The following is a 23,874-nucleotide window of genomic DNA, read 5'->3' on the forward strand; positions in this document are numbered from 1 at the left end:
GATAGAATACATCTAAAACGCTTGTTGGGATAAAGAGCATAATTTATATTAAACTAGTGGTCTGATTGTCAATGTATGTGAGGAAAAATGAACTTGGGTTTTGTTTTCTGGCACTGGTTGAAATAACCATCGAATGGGTTATGTTTAGACGGAGCATTTCTCTCCTCTGGGTCCAGGGCAGTCCTGACAAGATTAGCTAGCTTGCTAAGGAGCTGTACTTACATAACTGAAAATCCATGACAGTTAAGACTCAGTGGAGTTCAACAAACGACAGTTTATTTTATATAGGAAACTAAACATTTTCCAATAAACATCATTTATTCCTTACACTATGCCAGAATAATAGCATGCACCTAGAAGAAGCAAGTGCGCTTTGAAGTGTTCGGGTTGTAACACATCAGAGGAGGTACTGTGGACAGTGCTTAGGCTGTGTTACGTTAGTTAAGACTAAAACCCCCAGGAGTCGGGTGGGACTTAGCAATACTCTTGACTGCACACCTTCCAGCGGCTAAAACCTACACTGAGTCCCAGCAGCGTAACGGAGGTACAGCCCTTTTTTAAAAAGTCTGTGTTGTGCTTCAGTTGGGAAGGCTGTTGGGATGCCCTCATCTAAACAGAGGAGGCTTCAGTTGGGAACTCCGTAAGGCGTACTGTGAAGGGTTGGAGCACTGCTTAGTGGGTAGACCCAGCAGCGTCTGTGTGCACTCTGACAGCCCTGAGCAGATGCTGCGCTGCACTGTCACATACAAGCCCCTGGTCATGGAAGGGTTAACCTGCCCGGTTGTGACTGAGCAGACCCCACTCCTGGTGGGGAGACTGCTTAAGGCTCTGAAAGCTGCAGATATACCACAGCTTGGTTCCTTGGGCAATTCCCATGGTTGCAGGAGTCAAGGCAGGTGTGGTGGTGTGTTCTAGTCCAGCACTCCCAGTGTTCAGAAGGCCGAGGAAGGAGGATCACAAGCGGAAGGATAGCTTGGGCTACATACTGAGACTCTGACTCTCTCTCTCTCTCTCTCTCTCTCTCTCTCTCTCTCTCTCTCTCTCTCTCTCTCTCTCACACACACACACACACACACACACACACACACACACACCACACACACACACACACACACACACACACACACCACACACACACACCAAAAACCCCCTAGTGTATAAGGCCCTACCACAACCTATGGGAGTGGGGACAGGAAGTGGGCAATTTTAAACAAGTGGCTTTTTCCTGCTCTGAGTCCGCTGTGTAGCCCAGGCTACCTCAGACTCCCAAGTGCTGGAGTTGTAGGTTTGCACCTCCATATCCAGCTAAGAGGCTTTTCAAGTCTAACAAACCTAATTTGCGGTTTCTGAAATGATTGACTAGGAAATGACTTTAAATGTAGCAATGGGAAGCAATGGTGCATCCCCTGGTTCCGTCATTTGAAGTCCACTGTGTGTAGAAAGAACACATCCATCATTCCGCTTTGGTGGCAGGCTTCCGGTAGTGCAGGACTGTTGCTGTCACCCATATATTTAAAGCCAGCATGATCACAAAACGGGTAAGAACTGAAATAAACAGAAAGTTCCAACATTAAAAAGCCGGACACTGTGCTGCTTTTAGTAGAAGCCTGCATGAGACTTCACCTCCAGCCCCAAACAAAACAAGATCACGGAACTCAGAACAGCCTTGCTTTCAGACATTTCCTGGGGAAGGACTTCCCTGTAGAAGCTTGGCCATGCATCCTCAAGCATCCTCAAGCATCGCTGAAGTGATGTGGCTCTGGCCAAGAGGTGGAGCTAAGACCCTTCTGCTTACGTCTCAGAACCTGGGTGTCTCAGAGTGCTGCTGTCTACGAAGACTTGTGGTCAAGTGTGGTGGACTCTGCCTGTGGACCCATGAGAAAGGCTGAGGCAGGACTGCTTGAGGCCCAAGGGAAAAGCCAACCTGGGCGGCACAGCAGAGACTCCACATCACACCAAAGTATTTCTGAGCAGTCAGCCCTGTGTCAGTACATGTTGTATCATAAAGTGACCGTGAGAAGATGTGACCGATAGACCAGAACAGCAGCCTAACTTGCCCTTTAAGACATGAAGGCTTGTTTCGTGACAGGGTCTCGCTGGCCCACTCGGTGTAGCCGAGGGTGACTTTAAACTCCTGATGCCCCTGCTTCTGCCTCCCAAGTGCTGGGATTACAGTTTCAGGAAGTGTTGACTGAAGCCAGCTCTCCTCACATGCATGCTAAGCCACTTTTCCAAATGAACTGCCGTCCCACCTGACTTCTGAGATGTCTTTGTGGTGGTAAAACACCTACAGCACACTAGCCACACTTTCTTTTGGACAGGTTCTCCTCTTTGTGTAGCCCTGGCTGTCCTGGAAGTTTTTATGTAATCAGGCTGGCCTCAAACTCACAGAGATCCGCCTGCCTCTGCCTCTTGAGTGCTGGGATTAAAGGTGTGTGCCGCCACACCCGGCTGGTCACACTGTTTTTAAAAGCCAGTCAGTCACTCACAACAGTGGTGACAGATAAACACTGCAGTGGGGACATTTTTGATCTTTTAAATACAAGCTTTTTGTATGTGGGCTCTTTGCTGTTTAATTACATTCCTTTCCCTCCTGTGAACCCAAGTCCCACAGAGGAGAGCTGGGTCTGTCTTCTTTTCCATCCTAAAGTCAGAGCTGACAAAAATACAGCCTCCCGAAAGGGACTTGACTCTCCTGTAGCTTGCTTTCTCAGTGAAAGGTCTAGTGTTGAGGACGTGTGCTAATCATCATTGGATAGGTTTCTGTTTTTTCACTTTCCAAAGATGCTGTGTTGGAAGTTGAAAGCAGCGTAAGGGATGAATTCTCGTTCAGTTAACCAGAGTATTTTCTTCTCTCAGCTTCCAGGGTGAGAATGGGCCCCCTTGGGCATATTTCTCCCCACGGACTGCAGGGAGTGGATGCTAAATAGAGATTGTCACTGTTGAAGACTAAATTACATTCTTTTGCCCCGTGACTCCAGAGCCCAGTTGAACTGAATGAGTCTGTTAAGCCTTATGATGGGTTCCATGTTAGACCCAAGTCCCACAAAAACAAAGAAACAGAAAACAAACCCACACACAGGAAGTCAAAATGGTTTTACTTACTTGTCAGATCATTGGTGGTCATTAGAGTTGTTATTATCCTTGCTGGAAAAGAAAATTCATAGAATAACTAACTTCTCAGACATTCTTGACACTTCGATTTAGCTCGTGCCTTTCCATGTTACTGTAGTAATATATGCTAACTTCCTGAATGGCCTTGACAGGGGACCTTTGTTAATACTGTAGTGTGTAACTGTCGAATGAGCAGGCATGCACCCTGACCCTGGCCCAGCCATGCAGGAGCTGCTGGAGAAAGCAAAAGTGATTTCCAACAGTAGCTCAGCACCCCCAGGGAGGCCTTCCATCCCTCCCTGTGCTCACCCTCAAAAATAAAAAATCCCCAAAATCGTAAGTCTCATTTGCATATTGAGCTTCCAGATATTTTAGTTGAAGAATGGCTCCCACTAATTAAAAAGTGTGTGTGTGCGTGGGGGGGGGGGGAATAGACAGACTAGAGAGATGGTTCAGTGGATAAGAGCCCTGACTGCTCTTCCAAGGACCTGGGATCACTTCCCAGCACCCGTATGGGAGCACGTAACTCTGGTCCCAGAGAATCTGACCCCCTCTTTTGGCCTCTGAGGGCACCAGGCATGCATGCAGTGCACATACATAAATTTAGGTAAAAACACCCATATACATAAAATTAAACAAAAATCATGTTTTAAAAATTACATGAGACAGGGTCTTACTATGGTATCACTAGCTGACCTTGAAATCCCAGAGATCCACCTGCCTCTGTTTACTGAGTACTGGGATCAAAGGCGTGCGCCACCACACATGGCAAGGAGAAGACACGCTCTTCCTGTCTAACTAGCGTTAGTTCTGTGGTTTAGCCCCTTTCTCAGTTAACAGCCCTCTGTAGTGCAAGAACCCCGGGGAACAGCTGAAGCCACAGTCTGCAGAACAACCCCTTCTACACAGGGGTACCCTCCCTTAGCAGGTCTGTTGAGTAGTTCATCACAACAGTAGTAGTATGCAAGAGAAGACCCCGACATTGATGGAACCCGGTCCCTGGAGCGAGGTGGCCTTACTGGCACAGGTGTAGGCAGAGAGGCCCCAGGTCAGCGCGCTCACGGCTTCCGAGTCCTTTAGCTTCCACAGATGCTGGAGCTGGGCGAACTTACTGGCCGCACTGATGACTGTGCATAAGTTCTGGTGTAGGAAAAAGAGAGTCAGTCGGAAAAGATAGAGGGCTGGAGATCGAGCTTTTTTCTTTCTTTTACGTTTTATTCTCTGGAGCGCTGGCACAACTGTGAGAGCCAGTTCTTCCACGGTGTGGTTCCGGGATTGAACTCAGGCCATCAGGCCGGGCAGCCAGCACCGTTAACCGCTGAGTCATTGCGTCAGCCCAGATTCGGTGCTTTTTAAGCCAGACATTCAAGTCTAACCGTCTCCAACCTGCCAAGGTTTGAAACTTCAGTTCGGTGAAGAATGACCCTCGGCTGCCTCTGTGGTGGAGAGTGAACTGGCCAGACAGACCTCGTCCAGGGCCTGGCTGCAGACCCACCCTGTCTTCTGCTCTCTCCCCAGAATAGGGATGGTGTATCCTGGCCTGTCACTAAATCGATCAACTTCCAAACTGTTCCTCATCCTGAGCACGGTCCTCTGTTACCTCTCAGACAAGAAAGCCTTGCAAATCGGCTCTCAGCCGGTCAGGCTCTATGTCCACAGCGGCTGCTAAGCTCAGGCCAGAGGGAGACTACTGCAGTCGGCTAGGCTGAGCAGGAGGGCATGGTCAGGGAGATGAAGTCAGAAAGGACCACACAGAGTGGTGTGTTTGGGAGTCAGGCGAGGGAAGCAAGCGTGTGGTACCGAGATCCTGATCTGTAGTGAAACTTCAGAGGTGAGTGGCATGGGGACTGACAGCTGGCTCTCCAGTGAGTGACAGTCACAGGGCCCTTGACAAGCTCTGCTTCCTGCTGCAGCAACAGGACGTGAATGGCATGGGCACCTGGCTGGCCACCGGAAGTCCTTGTGGGGGAGAGATGGGGCTCCACAGGGAAGGGTCCTGGAGAGAGGGGTGTTGGAGAGTGTGTCTGGGCAGAGGACGGAGCAGTGCCATGGCTTAAACAGACAAAAGTCACAGTGGGAGCTGGGCACAGACGGCCTGCAGGAAGGCTGAACCCAAGCAAGGAAACCGGTGGGAAAAGCAGCTCTTGAGAAATTGGGGTGCTGGATAAAGCAAAGGAAGGTGGCAGGGTCAGCTTAGTGTGGTGGGGAGGGGCCAAAAAGGGGGGGACACCAAAAGTGGGTTACGGCATAGCCCAGGCGGACAAGTTACTAGCATGTTTCCTTTTCCAGAAAAAAGCCAACTTTGAGATCAAGGGGTAGTCTGGGACCAGGCCCTAAGAGAACTCCAGGAGCGTCAACACACACTCAAGGGAGAGCGTCATGTTATCTCCCAGAACAGGCCAGTGCAGGCAGGGGGCTGGCAAGCAGAGATGCGAGTGAGCTGAACGTGGGTATGCAAAGCACCGGTCCCCAAGTCTGCCAGAGAGCAGGTGCACAATGAACGCTTGTGGGGAGACTGAGGAGGAGTCGCCCCGAGTGGGAGGAAAACGGGAAAGTTAACATTTGAAAAGTTACGCTGTGGGGGGATGGCAAGATGGGGGATGGCAAGGGATGGGGGGTGGGGGGGTGGGGAAGATTGCTGTGTGGGCCTGAAGACCCGAGTTCAATCCCTGAAACCCACAAGGTGGAAGGAGATAACCATCACAAGTCTCTGGGTGCATCCCCGCCCCCATACACAGAAGAGGCGGGGCGGTCTATCTTAGTGTTCCCTTTGTGCCCCAAACCTCTCAAGACTAATGTCTTAACATTTGGCCTGCATTGCCTTTTCATCCTCAGCAGAGCTGCAAAGGGGTGGATGAAACCCCATGCTCTAGAGCAGTGGTTCTCAGCCTATGGGTCTCGACCCCTTTGGGGGGTGTGTGTCCAGTGACCCTTCCACAGGGGTCGCCTAAGACCATCCGAAAACACAGATGTTCACAATTCGTGAGTAACGGTAGCAAAGTGACAGTTACGAAGTAGCAATGAAAATAATTTTATGATGGAAGGTCACCACCACAGTGAGGACCTGTTAAAGGGTCGCAGCAGCGTTAGGAAGGTTGTAAAAAAAAAAAATCACTGCTCTAAAGCGATGTAGGCACAAAAGGAAGGTATCCATTTTTTCAGTCTCTCTCCCTTAGGGGCCCCACTCACCATGGCCAGGTCGATGATCCATTTCTGCAGGCTGAGGACGAACCAAGAAGACACAAATCTGGACGTGTGCTAAGGGACTCGGCTGTGAGTCACTGGCAGCCCCACCCACCCCACCCACCCCTTCCCTTGTTCTGTGCAAACCAAGCCAGACCTCAGAGGGTGACACAGAAGCCAAAGTGGAAGTGTGGGGGGGGGTGTTACGGGGGGGGGGTACGGGGGACTGTTCTGGACAACGTCCGGCTTGGAAAAGAGGCTAGGGGTCGCGTGTGAATGAATATCTGCTCTGAGCTCAGCAGAACGGAAGCAAATTGTGGAAGAAAGAGTACAGATCCATGCTCACGGACTGTAACCTGAGGCTGGGGCTAGTCATTACAGCTGTAACTACATGCTGCTTTCCTGACCCATGCAGCCATCTCTAATGCACCAAAATTAAGCACTTACAAGAAAGGTTCAAGGAGAGATGCTCTGCAAGACTGGGGGGCTGTGTGTGAACTTTTTAGAGTCCACACCCCTCCCCCCTAATTCTGTTGTCAAAGCACATGTGCGTAGTTGGGGTGTGTATGCGATGGTAGGCAAGGAGGAACCATTTCCCATCTGTCTGGTGCAGGACTCGGGCTCAGTGACTGACTACTTGAAACGAAAGAGCCCCCAACCAGGGCAGAAAGATCGAGCCACGAGGGCCAAGGGGAGCCATAGTCAGGGCAGGAGTGGCTGGCAGGAACACGTCAACTCCCCACTGCTCTGCCTTGGGCGCCATTTCCCTGCTCTGTCTACCTCCCACATGCTATCAGCATACAGAAGACCCCCGACAGAGGCCGAAAACAATGGTTAACGTTAACTAGGTGAACTAGGGATTAAACTAGAGATGGCCCGTGCCAGGAGGCAGCAGAGCCGAACACAGTGTGGGCCACAGCCATGGCTGGCATCCAGCTGCACTAAACTGTTACTAAAGCGTTCTAAAGACGCATGAAGTTTAAGAAAAGGGACACCGGGAACGCAGGGAAAAGGCTGCCACGGAACCTCACCCTCTGCATAGAAGATGCCACCGAATGGAGCAGTCTGATGGCTGACCGTTATTACGATCAATCCACGTGAGTCTATTAAATGGGTAACAGGGTTTATTAAGATATAAACTAAGGAAATACACTCGCGATTACAGAACAGAGTAGACAGCTGAAGTCATCCTCTGATCTGACCGGGAGCGAATCCACCTTGAAGGCAGGAGCAGGGAGAAGGGGCCTGTGACCCTTCTCCCCTTCCTTATAAAAGAGGTCACACAGAATGGCGGGAAGCAGCACCTCCTTTGGGCCATACAGCCCAAGGTCATGAGCGGAGGAGCAAATACCACTGTGTAAGCCTCCAAACCACCCGGCCACCCAGACAAGGCTCAGCCTCTAAACTACAGTTTTGCATAGTGGTGTGGTTAGCGGGGAAACTGCCCCCATCTGGGCCATGCCTACTGCCAGGCACCTGCCAGGTGCATCCTGTGTGGGACTTGGTGCCAGCCACTCTCATGTTATTAATCCCCTGGGGACGTGCTCACGGAAGGAAGGAAGGAAGGAAGGAAGGAAGGAAGGAAGGAAGGAAGGAAGGAAGGCGTGCCTGAGATAAGCACAGGTGGAGCGTGGTGTTCTTAGCAGGGTGACTGCACACCTCACACATTCAGCAGGGACACAGCAAATCTATACCCCGCGTGGCCTTGGAGGTCAGTGGGACACCCTATTACAGGGATGCCACTGGCTGCCACCACTATTGTGTATTTTATGTACTTATGTATTTTATGATCCTTGCTTAGGTAAAAATTTTTTAAAAAATGACCCTGCTTCACAAGGCATAATATTGTCAAATAACACCCCAGATCCCCCCTTTTTGGTGCTGAGGACAGAGTCCAGAGCATCTTGCATGCCACCACTGAGGCCCCTTCCTTGGCCCCTCTACCTCCATCATCTCCAGCTCAGATGCAGGAAGGATACACCGCGGCGTAGGGCAAGGCCTGCTTCACGTTCCCATTGAAGTGAAAGACGAATAACAGGAGGAGGATGTCTGAAAGGAGAGACCATGAGATGGGCAGGGCAGTAGGAGGGCAGGCTGGGGACCGGGTGGGGAAGGGGGGGGCGGGGGAGGGATGGAGGGAGGGGATGTTACCTTGTGCGATGAGAATGGGGTATTCCAGGTACGTGAGCAGCGGGTTCCCATAGTAACACTGGTAGCGAAAGAAGACCAGGAACCTGGAGACAGGACGTGTATTCACAGCCCACCCTGCGACCCGCCAGACCCCAGACACATTTACCCAACACTAGAGCATGTGGTCCTCACCACACTGGTGACCGACCTGAGGGCAGACCTTCAGGAATGTTGTCAGAGACCCGTATGGCAAGGTCACCTACACTGCCTGTCACTCGGGGGAACTAAGATCCAAAGAAGATAAAACCATGTGGGAACTCAAGGATAAGAGGGAGGGTCTCACCCTGAGGTGTTGCCCTAGCTCTGGCTTCTATGATTTTAGGGGGACCCAAACATCCCACACATCCTGTGGGCTGGGGATGATGTGTGAGTGCTTTTCTTTCTTTTCTTTTTCTGTTTTTCGAGACAGGGTTTTACTGTGTAATTTTGGTGCCTGTCTTGGATCTCGCTCTGTAGACCAGGCTGGCCTCAAACTCACAGAGATCCACCTGGCTTTGCCTCAGGATTCTGTATACAGCAGTCATCAACCAGGCATGGAATCTCTGGTGTCATTAAAAAGGGCTCTGGCCAAGATCCAATTCCCTCACGTCAGAATTTTAGTTTGAGCTCTCAGATCGAAATCCAAGGAGGGTCCATGCGTCCAAGGCAGGAGTCCAGTCCCTGGAGCATGCAGGCTGTCTGATGGTGGCTGCCTTTAGGGTCTTCCTGATACCTCAGAGCTTATCTGACTGGTGAGGGTCAAGCAGGCAGCCAGGCAAGGCCCAGAGGGAAGCAGAGTTGAAGTGACCACCCTATCCATGCCGGGAGAAAGAGGGGAAGGGAGGGGGAGGAGCCAGAATGTAAACAGCGGGGATCAGGCACGGTTGCTCTCCTATTCCTATTGTTTCTACCTCAGGATTAAAACAACTCCCACCTAAAGCTGCAGTGAGGATTAAAGGGGGAATGCGTGTAGGGCCCCAGGAGGACCTTCGGAAAGTTCTCACGAACTGGGAGCTATTGTAATCAGCTGCTGGCTGGCGGAAGTGGGGATAAATAACGATTAGATTTCAGTGGTGGAGCATACCTGCGCCTTTTCTGGCCTCAGAGCTGGTCTTAACCCCGCCAAATCTAATTCCAGAAACCTGCCGTGGCTGCCCGCCCACTGCCCCGAAGGGAGAGAGGCGGTTGAGACTTCCAGAAAGAGCCTACTTCATCTGTATTGCGATAAGACTGCAAGACCCATCCGGGTCCCAGGGAACATTCCATGGCCAGAGAGCTGTGTTCGGCTGGAGTCAGCTGTTGGGGTTGAGAAGATTTCTGATTGGGTTTGCTTGTTTAAAGCCGGGCTACCGGCAGGTTAGGAAATGTGGGCTTGGCGCTCTGTAGGCGTCCGTGAGCTTTCTCTTCAGTCTGCACCCTGAAGCCTCCGCCGCATGCTCGGGAAGGACTTCGCAAGCCAGAGAGGCCACAATTGCTCTCCTGACTTCAAACACCCGCATCCTCGGCCCCAGCCAGGTTGTCATTTCTGCATCCTTCCGTCTCGTGCCTCACCCCTCACCCTGCCAGCCTCTCTCTCCCTCCCTGAAATACCCATACTCTAGTTCCTATGCGGCCATCGGACCAGGGGTCCTCCCGCCCGCCCGCCCGCCGAGCCTCTCTGGAAAGGTGCACCTTGAAGCCCACCCCATCAGATGGGCGCGCTCCTCCGGGTGCGTGCCATCGGGGTGGGGCTGGTGACAAACCGAGAGGGCTCTGCCTGGCGCAAGATCGCGCGACTCAGGGACGTGTTCCCCATTTAATTTGTTTTTCCCAACCGAAGTTTCACAACTTTACCTCTTACTCTACTTAGCCAAGGGCACCGAGAACTTGGCTCCTGCAACAGTCGCGACCCAATCCTGCGTGTTGGACCCCAGCCCAACTTTCAAGCGCGGACCCAAGTTCCCCCTCCTCCTCCCCCACATGGAATCATCAAATCTTGTAACTCAGATCTCAGCCCAACCACTGGTTTACTGGCAGGGGTCTCGGGGCTGGAAAAAAAAAAAACGTGGGTGGTGCCGGGTGATGTTAGGGACGTTAAGGGGATGCAGGTGCAAATAAATGGCTTCGCCCGCGGCCTGAAGGTTGTCTATAAAGAAGGGGTGGAGGGTGACTCCGCTGAATCTCTAAGATGGGCGTGCACAGGCAATTCGTATCTCCCGGGATTTGGGGAGAAGAAGCAAGGGAGGTGTGTGGGAGCGCCCGGGAAAGCGCCTCCCAGCCCCGCGTCCCCCGAGTTAACCCTTGGCCTCCCGGACTCGCAGGCCTCCCGGGGCCTTACCCCGCCAGCTCCAAAAGTAAACTAGGGAGGCTGATGCCCCGCGCGCTGCGCGCCGCCAGCTGCGCGTAGATCTGCGGCAGCTTGAGTGCGGCGCACACGGCCAGCGTGCTCCAGTTGCAGAACCACAGCAGCCCGGCCTCCATGCTGCAGTCCCGGGTGTACGGGGGTCAGGGGGCTGCGGGATCTTGTAGTTGAGAACCAGGAGCTCACGGTCCAAAGAGTCCTTCCGCCTTCCCGCCGGCTGGGCCACGCCTCGACCACGCCCCGAGCTGCTGCGCTCCCAGGGCGCCCCGCCCCATGTCGGCTGGACTCAGGATGCTCCCCGCCCAGAGTCCGCTCTGCTCTGGGTGTGCCCAGCCCCGCCCTGGGTTTGCTACTCTCTGGGAACACTCCCGCCCTGGGTCTGCTCTGATCCTGGTGCACCCTGCCCTGAGTCTGCTCCACTTTGGGTGCACTCCGCCGGGAGCCCGCTCCGGCTCAGGATGTTCCCCGCCCGGTGTCTGCTCCACTCTGGGTGCACCCTGCCCTGTGTCTGCTCCACTTTGGGTGCGCCCTGCCCGGTGTTTGCTCCACTCTGGGTGCACCCTGCCCTGTGTCTGCTCCCGTCCCCGAGTTGGTGGCTCTGCCCTCCCCTGCTGGGTTCTGCCAGCTGCTGATTCACTTTCCGGGTTCCACCCACCGATGCTCTTCCTAGCGGAATGGAAACGCCCGAACAAACCAGCCTCCCCAGGGGTTGGGTGGGCACAGAGCCTACTTCTCAGGCCATAGGCCATTCTGTGTGTTTTCCACTCTCTACAAGTTATCTTTTTGCTCTAAACCTCTCAGCGATGAAAACTTTTAAAGTCTTTGGTCCAACCCCGTCAGCATCCGCCCCGTCTTACAGGCCTGAAGAAGCCAGAGGACGCCGAGGCCCCTGAGACCCAGCCACAGGAAGCCAGCCTTCTGTTGGGGAAAGACGTCCACAGCGGGAGGCGAATCTCTCTAGTGAGCTTGCTCCCTAAACCCGGAGGCTGGTTTTCCTGTTTTGTTTTGTTGAAACAAGGTCTTATACAATGCTAACTGACTGGCCTTGAACTCAGTGTGTAGCCTAAGCCAGCTTTCAACTTCGGATCCTCCGGCTTCCGCTTTCCAAGGGCTAGGATTGCAAGTGTGAGCCGCTGTACCAGGACTGACTAGTGTGTGGGTTGAGGCGGGGTCCCACGTGACCCAGACTGGCTTTGAACTTTCTCTCTCTTTTTTTTTATTCCTCCGCCTTTTGGCGAACGCTGGGATGACAAGCTTGTTCCATCGTACCATCTGAGAACCCGCTCTTTCCTTCCTTCCTTCCCCCCTCTTTTTTATTTTTATTCTTAGGGCTTTGTTGTTGTGTGCGCGTGAGCACGCGCTCGAATCTGCGCTTGCGCAAGACCAATGGACACCCTCCCCTGTCACTGTCCGCCCTCACCGGCTTGGAACTCACCAAACAGGCTAGGCTAACTGGCCAGGAGACCCCAGGGAATCCTCTTTTTTTCCCAACCTCCCCACCGCTGAGAATACAAACGCACACGGCCCACTTTTTTAGGTGGGTCCTGGGATCTAACTCGGGTCCTCCAAAGAGTTAATAGGTAACTATTGAGAAGTGGGGTGTTGTGGTGCATGCTGTTTCCTCCAGATTGGATCCCTGCTCTCTGGAGTGAGGGCTACCGAGATCACCTGCTGGAGACGGTCCCTTGGGAGGTGGGGGTGGGTGGGTGGGTGGTGTTACAAGGACCCCCTCCTCTCTAGTGTTTACAAACTGTTCAACAGTAGCTGTCTCTAAGTTTCATGGGGGTTGGGGGAGCAGGGACAACCTGAGTCCAGTGAGTGATGCCATTGTCTTGTGTTATGTGGTGGATCCACGTTACGTGTGGCAGGTGCCCGCCTCAGTTATGTTCCTGTAAGTAATCCCAGTAAACTCCCTGGGTGACCAGGGTGGACCTGGATCGGGTAGATTCCTACTCTGTCAGAGCCCTGCCAGAGGTGAGTTGGTGCCTCCCTGTATCTCTCCAGGAGAAAGAACTTAACGGGAGGAAATCTGGACACCCCCCTTTGGGTACAAGATTAGAAGAGGGGGTCATTTTCCCTCCTCTGGAGATTGCTAGGCTATAAGACTGAACACATGCGTGTGCGCACACACACACACACACACACACACACACACACACACACACACACAGCCAGTCCAGTCCGTGGTAATTCTGTGCTGTAAGCCACACACCAGCACACCTTCGGCCTTGCCTCAGTCCTCACCAAAACCCTCACCCTTCCGGTGGAAAAAGGCTTCTCTCCCAAGAGAGAGATCTTTGAAGGGTCTCTTCTCTCTCTCTCTCTCTCTCTCTCTCTCTCTCTCTCTCTCTCTCTCTCTCTCTCTCTCTCTGTGTGTGTGTGTGTGTGTGTGTGTGTGTGCGCTCGTGCGTGCGCGTGCACGTGTGTGGACACTAGGTTGCTCATCAGTAGATAACTCTGCTCCTAAGAAACGTGGTGGAGGATGGAGATCCGATCCAGCCAGCTCTTCTCTGAGTTACTCCACATTGTGAAAGCAAACAGCCTCCTAGCTTTACCAGCCTCCTAGCCTTACCCTGAGTAACTCCAGTTTACAAAGTAGCAGTGAGTTCCATTTTGAGGGTGAACTCTAAGGCAAAAGGACTGCAAATCCCACACACGTAAACAACCGCCTAAGCCTGCAGGGATGTCACGTAGTCTAAGCAATAGCTGACCTTTCCACCTGCATGTGGCTTATTTATGTCCTACACATACGCTACTGATCACCGTGCTGTAGACATCACCCACGTGACTAAGCCGGTCAGCGTGGATCCTGGGAGCAGAGGTGTCTACATCCGGGCTTCTTAAACTCCTTCCCCTCACGGCCCCTCTCACCTGAGACAGTTCTATGTGACTCTGGATGAGGATGTACATACAGGGTGTGATCAGGCAGCCACGTTCAGAGCCAGCCTGGGAGTCTTCCCTTTGTCTTCTCCTTCTCTGTCTCCTTCGGAAGCAGCTTCCCCAGACACTGGGTTCTCCACCTCTGTCTCCTTCGGAAGCAGCTTCCCCAGACATGGGGTCCCTCCGTTCCCCAGACACTGGGTTCTCCACCTCTGTCTCCTTCTGAAGCACGCTTCCCCAGACACTGGGTTCTCCACCTCTGTCTCCTTCTGAAGCAGCTTCCCTAGACATGGGGTCCCTCCCTTCCCCAGACACTGGGTTCTCCACCTCTGTCTCCTTCTGAAGCATGCTTCCCCAGACACTCCCCTCCCCCACTTTTTACACCACACTGGCTGCTTGGCAGCCATGTGGCTACTTACTAAATAAAGGACATGGTTCCTTTTTCCAAGATTTACAGTTTGCCTGCTCTCTGATTTTCTCAAACTCTAATAAAAAAAATCCTTGAACTTAAAAAAAAACTGTATAAATCAAACACCAGCTGATTGCAAATCAAATAAATTTATTTTTAAACAATTCTTTGGTTTACACATAATTTTAGAATTTATTAAAAATGAAAGTCAATTCGCATACTGAAGTGGTTGTGTTTATGTTTACATAAAGAATTAAATCTTGGCCGAATATTTGATAAGACAGAAAGTAGAACATTTTCAACATTTTTCAGAGTTGACTGATATTTTTATTGAATTTTTAAATTTGTAAAAAATTCCACTTTTATTTTATGTGTGTGGGTATTTTGCCTGCATGGATGTCTGTGTACCACGAACATACCTGATGCCCGGGGAGGCCAGAAGAGGACGTTGGATCCCCTGGAACTGGGGTTACAATCAGGAGCTGCCATGTGAGTGCCGGGGACCTAACCCCGGTCCTTCGGGAGAGCAACCAGTACTTTACCTCTCAGTACTCTTTACATCTCAGTACTCTTTACCTCTCAGTACTCCTTACCTCTCAGTACTCCTTACCTCTCAGTACTCCTTACCTCTCAGTACTCCTTACCTCTCAGTACTCCTTACCTCTCAGTACTCCTTACCTCTCAGTACTCCTTACCTCTCAGTACTCCTTACCTCTCAGTACTCCTTACCTCTCAGTACTCTTTACCTCTCAGTACTCCTTACCTCTCAGTACTCCTTACCTCTCAGCCATCTCTGCAGCTCTCAGCTATTTTGATTTTATAACTGCCAAAACAGAGACTGCCCTTACAGAAATAACTAACACCAAACGGCACAGTCTGTTTAAGGCTATTTTAGAAATTGTTGGACACTGTTCTAGCCGCAAGCCAAATACCTTTTTTCAAAAAATGAAACTTGAGTCAAGTAGAACACACACACACACACACACACACACACACACACACACACACACACGTGTGCATGGGCCCGTGAGTCTCTTAAAGTCATGTGGTGTGACAGCCTGCTCAGTACAAATCACACACACTGTATGTTCAGAGCCACAGCTATGGTGAAGTCACATGATACAACAACTGGCCAGCACTGCCAGGAACATCTGGAGTCCATTATGCGTTGGACTTTGAATTAATTTTTGGTCACTGCATGTCCAAAACACTTACCGTGACCAAGTTTTTGCAGACCCCCCCCCCCCACAGTTACCTGACCCCAGTTCAGTTTCAGAAGCTGGGTCCTACGCCACCACAGTGTGATTGACAGGTATGACACTGATGCAGCTCCCTGTCCGTCTGTCATCTGCATTTACCCCCATAGTGTTCCCTACGGACCCAGGAATGGACCGAGGTTTTGGACTGTACTGCCTTTTAACCTGGGCCCCGGCCTCAGCTCCCTTTGTCTTTCACAGAGTGACAAGGATGTGTCTCTGTCTTTGGTGACACAGCTCGTGTCTCCAGACTGTCATTTTGGGAGGTGCATCATGTCAGCTGCCCTTCTATTGACGGGGTTCACTAGGAATCTCTAACTAAAGGTTTCTATGGCCTTTACTGATTCACACCTAAATTAGCTATGAGTGTCAGGCCTAAAATGGCGATATTTCGGTTCTTTATTCTACAATCCTCAAGAGTTCAGTACTTTAAAAAATGTAATTATTTTTAATAATGTGTGTGTGTGTGTGTGTGTGTACAAGTGAGTCGGGTGTAGCTGGGGTTGGCCTTCTACTCTCCTTCATTTTGGTGTCCACATTGTTTGGTGGATTGGTACCTCTCAGGCTGGCTCATGTGTCCCTGTACATGACCTCATCACGTCTACTACAGGAAGATGCCCAACAGTCACTCCGTGCCTCCAGGGCTGGCGGTCATTCTTGTCACTGGAAGTAGAGGCAGCTTCTACCACGGAGCAGATGGAGGCAGAGATGCTCAGAGATGCCAGCGGTCGGGGGTGAAGGGCTCCTTCTGCCCTGCTGTGGTCCTCAGCTGCCCAGCCTCGCCCCTTCTGGACCCCTCCCTGGTGCTGACCAGACAGACTGTGGGCTCTGAGCTGCCCGGGTTGACTGTCTAGACAAAGCTCCCTAGGGGGTTCCCGTGATGCCGTGGAGTGGTGCCACTTCTCCGTGCCTAGGTCTGGAGGCTGCCTGGCTCATCCAGCCTTCTTTGTTCTGGTCCCAAAGAGAGAAGACGCTGGTGGCTGGATCCTCCATCTCCATTTCCTCAGCCCGTGGGGGAGACGGTGTTGGTCCACAGCAGGTACCTTCCTGAAGAGCCTGAAGATGTGACTGGGAGGCGGGGGTGGAGGGTGGGGGGTGGTATGTGGGGTGGAGGGTACGAGGGGCTGGCTGTGATCTGCAGATTCATGCAGACGCGGCATGCCATACTCTCCTTCAGGCTTTCTTGGTTCAGCTGGCCTTGGCACTCTGGAGAGGGAACCCTGTGCCCCAGGAACCTGTTGGTCCAAAACAACTGAGAGATATGTAGACAAGATCTTTTCCCAGCGTGGTGTTCCAGCCAAGGTCTGTGGATGGGAAAGGAGTTGGTGAGAAGCATTGTACGGTCCCTGCTGACCAATGCACTCTGGTACTTTATGGTCCCTGCTGATCAATGCGCTCTGGAGAACAGCCCCCCCCCCCCATGATAGCCTTGTGATCTGTCTCCTCCCCTTTCCTGCCCATCCTCTAACTGTGGAGATGGAGGCCTGGAGAGATATCACTGCCCTGAGCCAGACATCACAGGGAATTGACCAGGCTACCCCAACTGTTTGCCTTGGCATCCAAGCTTCTTGGATAGCGAGGAAAATACCCACAAAGAGGGTGAGATGGGCTTTGGTGCTGCACCGTCCGTAAGTGGCTGTGCTTGTAGGCTTGGGGACCATGTCCCAGGAGACAGGTTAGAGAAGTCTTTATGAGTCTCTCCAGTGTGCACAAGCCACCTGCAGCTCGACTTGGTCTTAGTTTTGTTCTAATTATGTGTATGTGTATATGCATCCTCTGCGCGTGCTTTTAGCGGCTGAGCCATCTCTCCAGCCCCAGTCTTGACTTCTCTTTCTCACTCGGACAGAAATAGCTCTCGGGGAGGTGGTGACGGCGGCGGTGATGGGTAGAGTGACATACAGCATGCTCACACCAGAAACCCAGGCTGCACCTGTACCGAGCCCCTAATCATTCCTTCTCTACCCGTCCAACTCAAGGTCATGCGATGCGGCCACAGTATGACCTTGACGCCTGACTGCACTCACTGGTGACTTTTGCGCCACCTAGCTCTGTGATCTCGGATTGGTCAGGACACCCCACTTTGACCTTAGACTCCCAGAAAGAAGGCTGCAGCCTTCTGGTCAGATCCCAAGGCTGTGCGCTACCAGCTCACCTTGCTTCCTCCCAATGCATGAAGTCAGGCCAAGATGCCCCAGACAGACAGACAGACAGACGACAGACAACAAAGGCAGGAGCTGTGAGCAGCCTCGTGGTTATAAGGTTAGACTGAACCCGTCAGACATGCTCTGGCCTTAATACTGGGTTCTCTTTCCAGCATCCCTGGGTCCTGAGCTGGAAGGGTTGAGGTTCTGTGGTCCTGGAATGTTTCTGAAATCCTCCTCCTGTCCCATGTGGGATTGAGCCAAGAGTACCCACCCACACTCTGAGGGCTGCCTGGGCTTGGTCCAGTCCATACCCACCTGCTGCGGTCCACCCTGAGATCTCTACACCGGCTGCAGCTCATCCTCCGGCTTCTTCTTCCGAGTGCCTTCCACGAAGAAGAAGTCCATGTGCGTGAGGGCTCTCCCCAGGGGCGTGTCCACCCTGCTGCCCACCTCCTGGCTCGTGGAGCTGGGGAGTGTGTCTGAGAAGAAGGGGACATCTGCAGGCAGCTCCTCTGGCTCCTTCTTATTTCCCTGAGGAGAGGAGACATCTCAGGTCACGGGCGCCGTGGGAAACGAAGAACCTGTGCACTGTGTTTGAGGCGTTCTTTGGATGCTCACATCCTGGTTTGGAGCTGGAAACCAGAATGGGAGCTAGAAAGGGTCTTGACAACATCCACTTCGGGCAGGGTGGAGTGTCGACTGGAGATGCAGACTCAGAGCGTTTACTCAAGTCCCTTCTCCTCAGGGCACTTGGGGCACACATTCCTCCGAGATGAGCAGACTCCTCAACTAGGCAAGAAGTCTCAGCGGCAAATGAGCCACTTGGTTTTGTTGTTTTGTTTTTGACACAAGGCCTCACTCGGCAGCCTTGGCTGGCTTACTACTTGCTGTAAGGAACAGGCTGGTCCGGACAATACAGAGATGCGCCTGCCTCTGCCTCTCCCAGAGTGCTGGGAGTAAATGTGTACGGGTACCGGCTCCTGGTTTATTTTTAGTGAAACTCGGAGGGCTGGAGAGGTGGTTTAGCCTCTGAACATCAAGCGTCCAGTTCTCAGCACCCACATCATGAACAATCATCCCTCCAGCTTCCCCTTTCTCTCCTATAACTGCATATACAAACATACACATAGAAATACGCTCACACAGACATACCAAAAAAGTGTGTGAGTGTGTGTGTGTGTGTGTGTGTGATATCTTTAATAAAATCAACAAACTGGGTAATTGTTTTCTAAATGTTCTATATAAATATTCTTTTTTTTTTTAATTTTACCTCTTTTTTTTCCCTTTTATTTTATTTTACAATACCATTCAGTTCTACATATCAGCCATGGGTTCCCCTGTTCTCCCCCCTCCCATCCCCTCCCCTTACCCTCAGCCTACCCCCCATTCCCACCTCCTCCAGGGCAAAGCCTCCCCGGAGGACTGCGATCAACCTGGTAGACTCAGTCCAGGCAGGTCCAGTCCCCTCCTCCCAGATTGAGCCAAGCGTCCCTGCATAAGCTCCAGGTTTCAAACAGCCAACTCATGGAATGAGCACAGGACTTGGTCCCACTGCCTAGTTGCCTCCCAAACAGATCAAGCCAATCAACTGTCTCACCTATTCAGAGGGCCTGATCCAGCTGGGGGCCCCTTAGCCTTTGGTTCACAGTTCATGTGTTTCCATTCATTTGGCTATTTTTTTTCAATAATTGAGTAAAACCGAAATTTATTATAAGCCACAGTCGTCTAGGGACCTCCATGCTATATATATAGCCTCCATGGTTCTATGGGTTGTGGTCTGATTGTTCTTTATTTTATATCTAGAATCCACTTATGAGTGAGTACATACCATAACTGTCTTTCTGGGTTTGGGTTACCTCACTCAGGATGATTTTTTTCTAGTTCCATTTGCCTGCAAATTGTTTTTCTCTGCTGAGTAGTACTCCATTGTGTATATGTACCACATTTTTTTCATCCATTCTTCCATTGACAGGCATCTAGGTTGTTTCCAGGTTCTGGCTATTACAAATAGTGCTGCTATGAATATAGCTGAGTAAATATTTTCTTAATGTTCTATATAAATATTTTCTTTTCCATTAGACCTTGAGTTACTTAAACCGTACTTGTTCTATTCCTCACTCCGGCACAGAGCAAAGAGCAGGTACTCAATAAATTCAGTTAAATGAAGAAAGACTAGATAATTATGCTGCAAGCAGTCTGCTGGAGGGCGGGTGCTGCCTTACCAAAGGGTCGTAGTCTTTCAGGAAACCCCAGTTCTCAGCCCTGGAAAGGAAAACACAGGAATGTGAGTGAGTTGTTTTTTTTTTTTTTTCTGGAATATTCTGAAGATTGACTTTCACATTATCTTTAAGTCTTTATATCGCCCTGGAGGAGTGCAAATGCTATGAAACCATGATAAATGCCAAGTGCCCACATTGTATTTATGGAGCAGCCCACAGAGTGACCGGTAGCTTTTTTCTCTCTTGTTTTTGTAATTCCCACAAATTATTCTTCCTGCAAACATGTTTAACACTTCAAGTTTACAGTTTCTTTATTTATTCACTTGTCTGTTTTAGTCCAGGTTAGTTTAGAACTCATTATGTAGCTGAGGATGACCTTGCCTTGGCCTGGAACTGTCTTTTTTTTTTTTTTTTCTTTTCTTTTTTGGTTTTTCGAGACAGGGTTTCTCTGTGTAGCTTTACGCCTTTCCTGGATCTCGTCTGTAGACCAGGCTGGCCTCGAACTCACAGAGATCTGCCTGCCTCTGCCCCCCAATTGCTGGGATAAAGGCATGTGCCACCACCACCCAGTGAACTTTCTATGTAGACCAGGCTGGCTTTGAACTCACCGATATCTGCCTGCCTTTGCCTCTGAGTGCTGGGATTCAAGCTGTACACTGCCACCCTTGGCAACCTTGAACTTCTGATCCTGCTGTCTCTACCTTGCCAACGCTGGGATTAGAGCCTTGAGCCATCACCATTTGTGATGGTCTGAATGAGGATGGCCCTACAGGTTTATGTATTTGAATACCTGATTCCTAGTTGGTAGAACTGTTTGGAGGAGGTGTGTTGGTGGGTCAGGCTTTGAGGCTTAAAAAGCCCATGCCATTCCCAGTTGGCTTTTGAAAACGGATGTGATCTCTCAGTTACCGCTCCAATGCCATGTCTGCCTGCCTGTTGCCATGCTCTCTGTCATGATGGCCATAGACTCTAGCCCTCTGGAACCAAGAGCCCCAAATCAAACACTATTTTATAAGCTGCCTTAGTCATGGCGTTTTGTTTTGTTTTTAAAGATTGATTTAATGTGTATACAATGTTTTGCCCGCACATGTCCTTGCAGGCCAGAAGAGGGCGCCAGATCTCACTACAGGTGGTTGTGAGTCACCATGTGGGTGCTGGGAAATGAACTCAGGTCCTCTGGAAGAGCAGTCAGTGCTCTTCACCTCTGAGCCATCTCTCCAGCCCCAGTCATGGTGTTTTATCACACAATAGAGAGGTAACTAAAACACTATGTTAGGCCTCAATTTTACACATTAAAAGTTTGTAAAGAATTTATGTGTAATGTGTTCACCTGTCTGTATGTGCAACGTGTGTGTAGTACCTACAGAGGCCAGAGGAGGGCGCCAGATTCCTTAGAACTGGAGTTACAGGCAGTTCCGAGACGCTAGGTAGGGGTGCTCGGAACTGAACCTGGGTCTTCTGCAAGAAGAACAAGTGAAAAAAAAAAGAAAAAAAAAAGAACAAGTGATCCTAACCATTGAGGCATCTCTGTAGTATCAAGTTTACTTTTGTCTTTTATTTATTTATTTTTGTTTTTCTTTTCTTTTTTTTTTTTATTCATTTTTGGTTTTTCAAGACAGGGTTTCTCTGTGTGGCCCTGGCTGTCCTGGAATGTGCTCTGTAGACCAGGCTGTCTTTGAACTCAGAGATCTGCCTGCCTCTGCCCCCCGAGTTCTGGGATTAAAGGTGTGCATCGCACTGCCCAGCTAAGTCTACATATATTTTAATGAAGCCATTTTGGGGTTCAGAGGGGTGGGGAGTGTTTTTTTTTTTCCAAGTTGCCTGTTCCATGCAGACTTTTTTTTTTTTTTTACCCCACTTCCTGTTTGGGGGCCATGTTGAGGGTTTGGGGGAGGTGAACGGCCTGTATCTGTGCTTCTCCTCTGTTCTCACCCCACAACCAATGCAGAAGACAGGTGATGTCAGGGAAACCCGGGGTAGCCTAGAAGCAATTCTCTAACTCTATAACGTCAGGCACAGTTGAACACATTCCAACCCCGTTTCTATCTCCCTAGAGACAGCGGCAGATTGTACAGTTTGGGCGTGCTACCTCCAATACTACTGCCAGTTGCCAGCCCAGGCTTGTACTTCTGACCACCCAATGGGGGGTGCGGGGAGGCACCAAAAACAACCAATGAGCATCAGCAGGCTGTGGAGAAACCGGATTCCTGGCACACTGAAAAACAGTGTGGTAGTCCCTATAGACAAAAACAGAGCTGCTTTCTGATTCCACTTCTGAATATTTATCTGAAAGGTGGGAAGTCAGATCTTGAAGAGAAATCTGCTCTCCCGTGTTCGCTGGGACGCACGTAACAACAGTCAAAATGTGGAAACCATGAGAGGTGAAATGGATTTTAAAGAAATGTGGTATATCCACGCAACAGAATATTGCTCTGCCCCGAAGAAGAAGGCAATTCTGACATTTGCTTATGTGGACGAATTCTGTGGCAGAGTGCCTGCGGCCCATACAAGGCCTTGAGTTTGCCGGCCAGACTAAAAGAGGGGAGAAGAGAAACCGGAGAGCGACCATGTGCCAAGCTCAGGACAGCGCGCGCCTCTGGAAAACCCCCGTCTAGACTTGCACAGCTGCCCGGGCGGTCGTTCTCGGCCCATCTTCCCTCTGTGCTCCAGCCAGTCCGCACACTTCCGTTTTGTCTTCCAAACTCCAAACTCACACTGGGCATACAGCTCAGGGACTGTCCTTGCGTAGCTTACCTGCTTCTCTTGGAGTCCTGGAAGCGAGGCCCCCTCGAACCCTGGCCAAACCTACCCAGCTTCCCCTGGCAGCCCACAAAGGCTCCTGGGTATCCTTCCTTGAATGAAGGCATGAAGGAGGCCCCCCACCCCGACCCCCAGGCCAGCATCCCCTCCCATTTAGCCTGCCATGTCCAGCTGGAGAGATTGCTGTGAGGTGGGAGGTGGGACCAGAGCCCTCTCTCTGTCTATAGTCCCAGCCCCCTGCTGGGACTGAGGCCCTGGGGTCATATGGCTGCTTCAGACCCAGTCTGGGCCTGATTCTCCCTTTGCCCAGCACCTTCCCAGACTCCAAGGCAGATGGGGTGTGTGGGAAGCCTAGGGGAGAAGGGAGGCAGGGGCAGGACACTCACCAACGCCGCTGGCCTCGCTCCTCGGCTTCCACCAGCTCCCTCCACAGCTGGTCCTGCTGCACACCCAGGGCTGCGGGACCCTGGCAGCCACCAGCAAGACCTCTGCTTGCTGTGGGGCCATCTCCGGCCCTGGAAACTGAGGCAAGAGGCCTGGTAGGGGGCAATCGGTACCCGGATGATGTGGTTTTGGGGAACCCAGCGTGTTGGCTGTCCATGGGGGCACTGGAGAGAGCGAAAGGGAGAAAAGAGAGAGACTGATGGAGACCCAGGAAAGCCTGCATAAGGTCCCCGACCGGATCCCGAGCTCAGAGTGACTCTCCAGGCTGGGGCAGCATCTGCGCTCAGCTGTGTTTTCCGGTCCTGCCTGTTGTTGACTGTCGCCCAGGGAACAGGCGAATGCACACGGGAAGGGGCGGACCCCGCTGAGTGCTTGCTGAAGACATCTGAGCCCCTCGGTGGGGTGTTGACTGTCCTGTGCTTTGCCCAGCTCCTCCCCTGGGCCGGAGGGCGGGACCGTGTCGCTGGGTCCCCAGTGCTCCGGAGAGCTGCGTGGGCAGGTGAGCCGGAGCACGATCCCGTGCTGCCTCCTGGTGGACACCGCAGGCTCCCGGGGAGGCGGCCCCTTGACTGACAGACAAAGGGAGGTGAGGCGAGGGGCAGGAAGTGAAGACAGACATTTTTATCGATTGTCTTAGTTAGGATTTCTGTTGCAGCGATTAAACACCATATCCAGAGTAACTTGAGGAGGAAAGGGTCTATTTGGCTTACACTTCCACATCATAGTCTATCACTGAAGGAAGTCAGGACAGGAACGCAAAACTTGTAGACAGGAGCTGATGCAGAGGCCATGGAGAGCGGCTTGCTCAGCCTGCTTTCTTATAGAACCCAGGACCAGCAAGCACAGGGCTGGCACCACCCACAATGGGCTGGACCCTCCCCATCAATCACTAATTAGAAAATGCCTTACAGCTGCATCTTATGGAGGCATTTTTCTCAGTAGAGGTTCCCTCCTT

The 23,874-nt window shown here is 51.5% G+C and overlaps 2 protein-coding genes and 1 long non-coding RNA gene across 4 annotated transcripts; 1 reads left to right on the forward strand and 2 right to left on the reverse strand.

Moving 5' to 3' along the window:
- Positions 1 to 254: 254 nt before the first annotated feature.
- On the reverse strand, positions 255 to 11,381 carry Slc66a3 (solute carrier family 66 member 3). The gene is made up of 7 exons (XM_006976605.4): positions 10,784 to 11,381; positions 8,449 to 8,531; positions 8,277 to 8,346; positions 6,304 to 6,361; positions 4,134 to 4,254; positions 3,106 to 3,147; positions 255 to 1,545 (listed from the first exon to the last, which is right to left on the reverse strand). Exons 1-7 carry the CDS (start codon positions 10,924 to 10,926, stop codon positions 1,454 to 1,456), a joined length of 609 nt encoding a protein of 202 aa, XP_006976667.1. The 5' UTR covers positions 10,927 to 11,381; the 3' UTR covers positions 255 to 1,453.
- Positions 11,382 to 12,184: 803 nt separating this feature from the next.
- LOC121825063 (uncharacterized) lies at positions 12,185 to 17,779 on the forward strand. Its single transcript, XR_013046932.1, has 3 exons — positions 12,185 to 12,387; positions 16,316 to 16,391; positions 16,530 to 17,779. It is a non-coding gene; the product is annotated as an uncharacterized LOC121825063 (long non-coding RNA).
- Positions 16,211 to 23,330, reverse strand: Cimip5 (ciliary microtubule inner protein 5). 2 transcript variants are annotated; one of them, XM_015995519.3, is made up of 3 exons: positions 22,862 to 23,258; positions 17,774 to 18,027; positions 16,211 to 16,558 (listed from the first exon to the last, which is right to left on the reverse strand). In XM_015995519.3, the coding sequence occupies exons 1-3, from the start codon at positions 23,140 to 23,142 to the stop codon at positions 16,356 to 16,358; spliced, it is 738 nt and encodes a 245-aa protein (XP_015851005.1). In that variant the 5' UTR covers positions 23,143 to 23,258; the 3' UTR covers positions 16,211 to 16,355. The 2 variants fall into 2 exon arrangements, with proteins under 2 accessions (XP_015851005.1, XP_006976668.2); XM_006976606.4 differs by lacking the exon at positions 16,211 to 16,558 and adding an exon at positions 19,719 to 19,758 and having other exon boundaries at positions 17,836 to 18,027; positions 22,862 to 23,330.
- Between the last annotated feature and the right edge of the window lie 544 nt (positions 23,331 to 23,874).

This window comes from Peromyscus maniculatus, chromosome 22 (assembly GCF_049852395.1).
Source record: "Peromyscus maniculatus bairdii isolate BWxNUB_F1_BW_parent chromosome 22, HU_Pman_BW_mat_3.1, whole genome shotgun sequence".
In the NCBI taxonomy this organism is placed as follows: domain Eukaryota; kingdom Metazoa; phylum Chordata; class Mammalia; order Rodentia; family Cricetidae; genus Peromyscus; species Peromyscus maniculatus.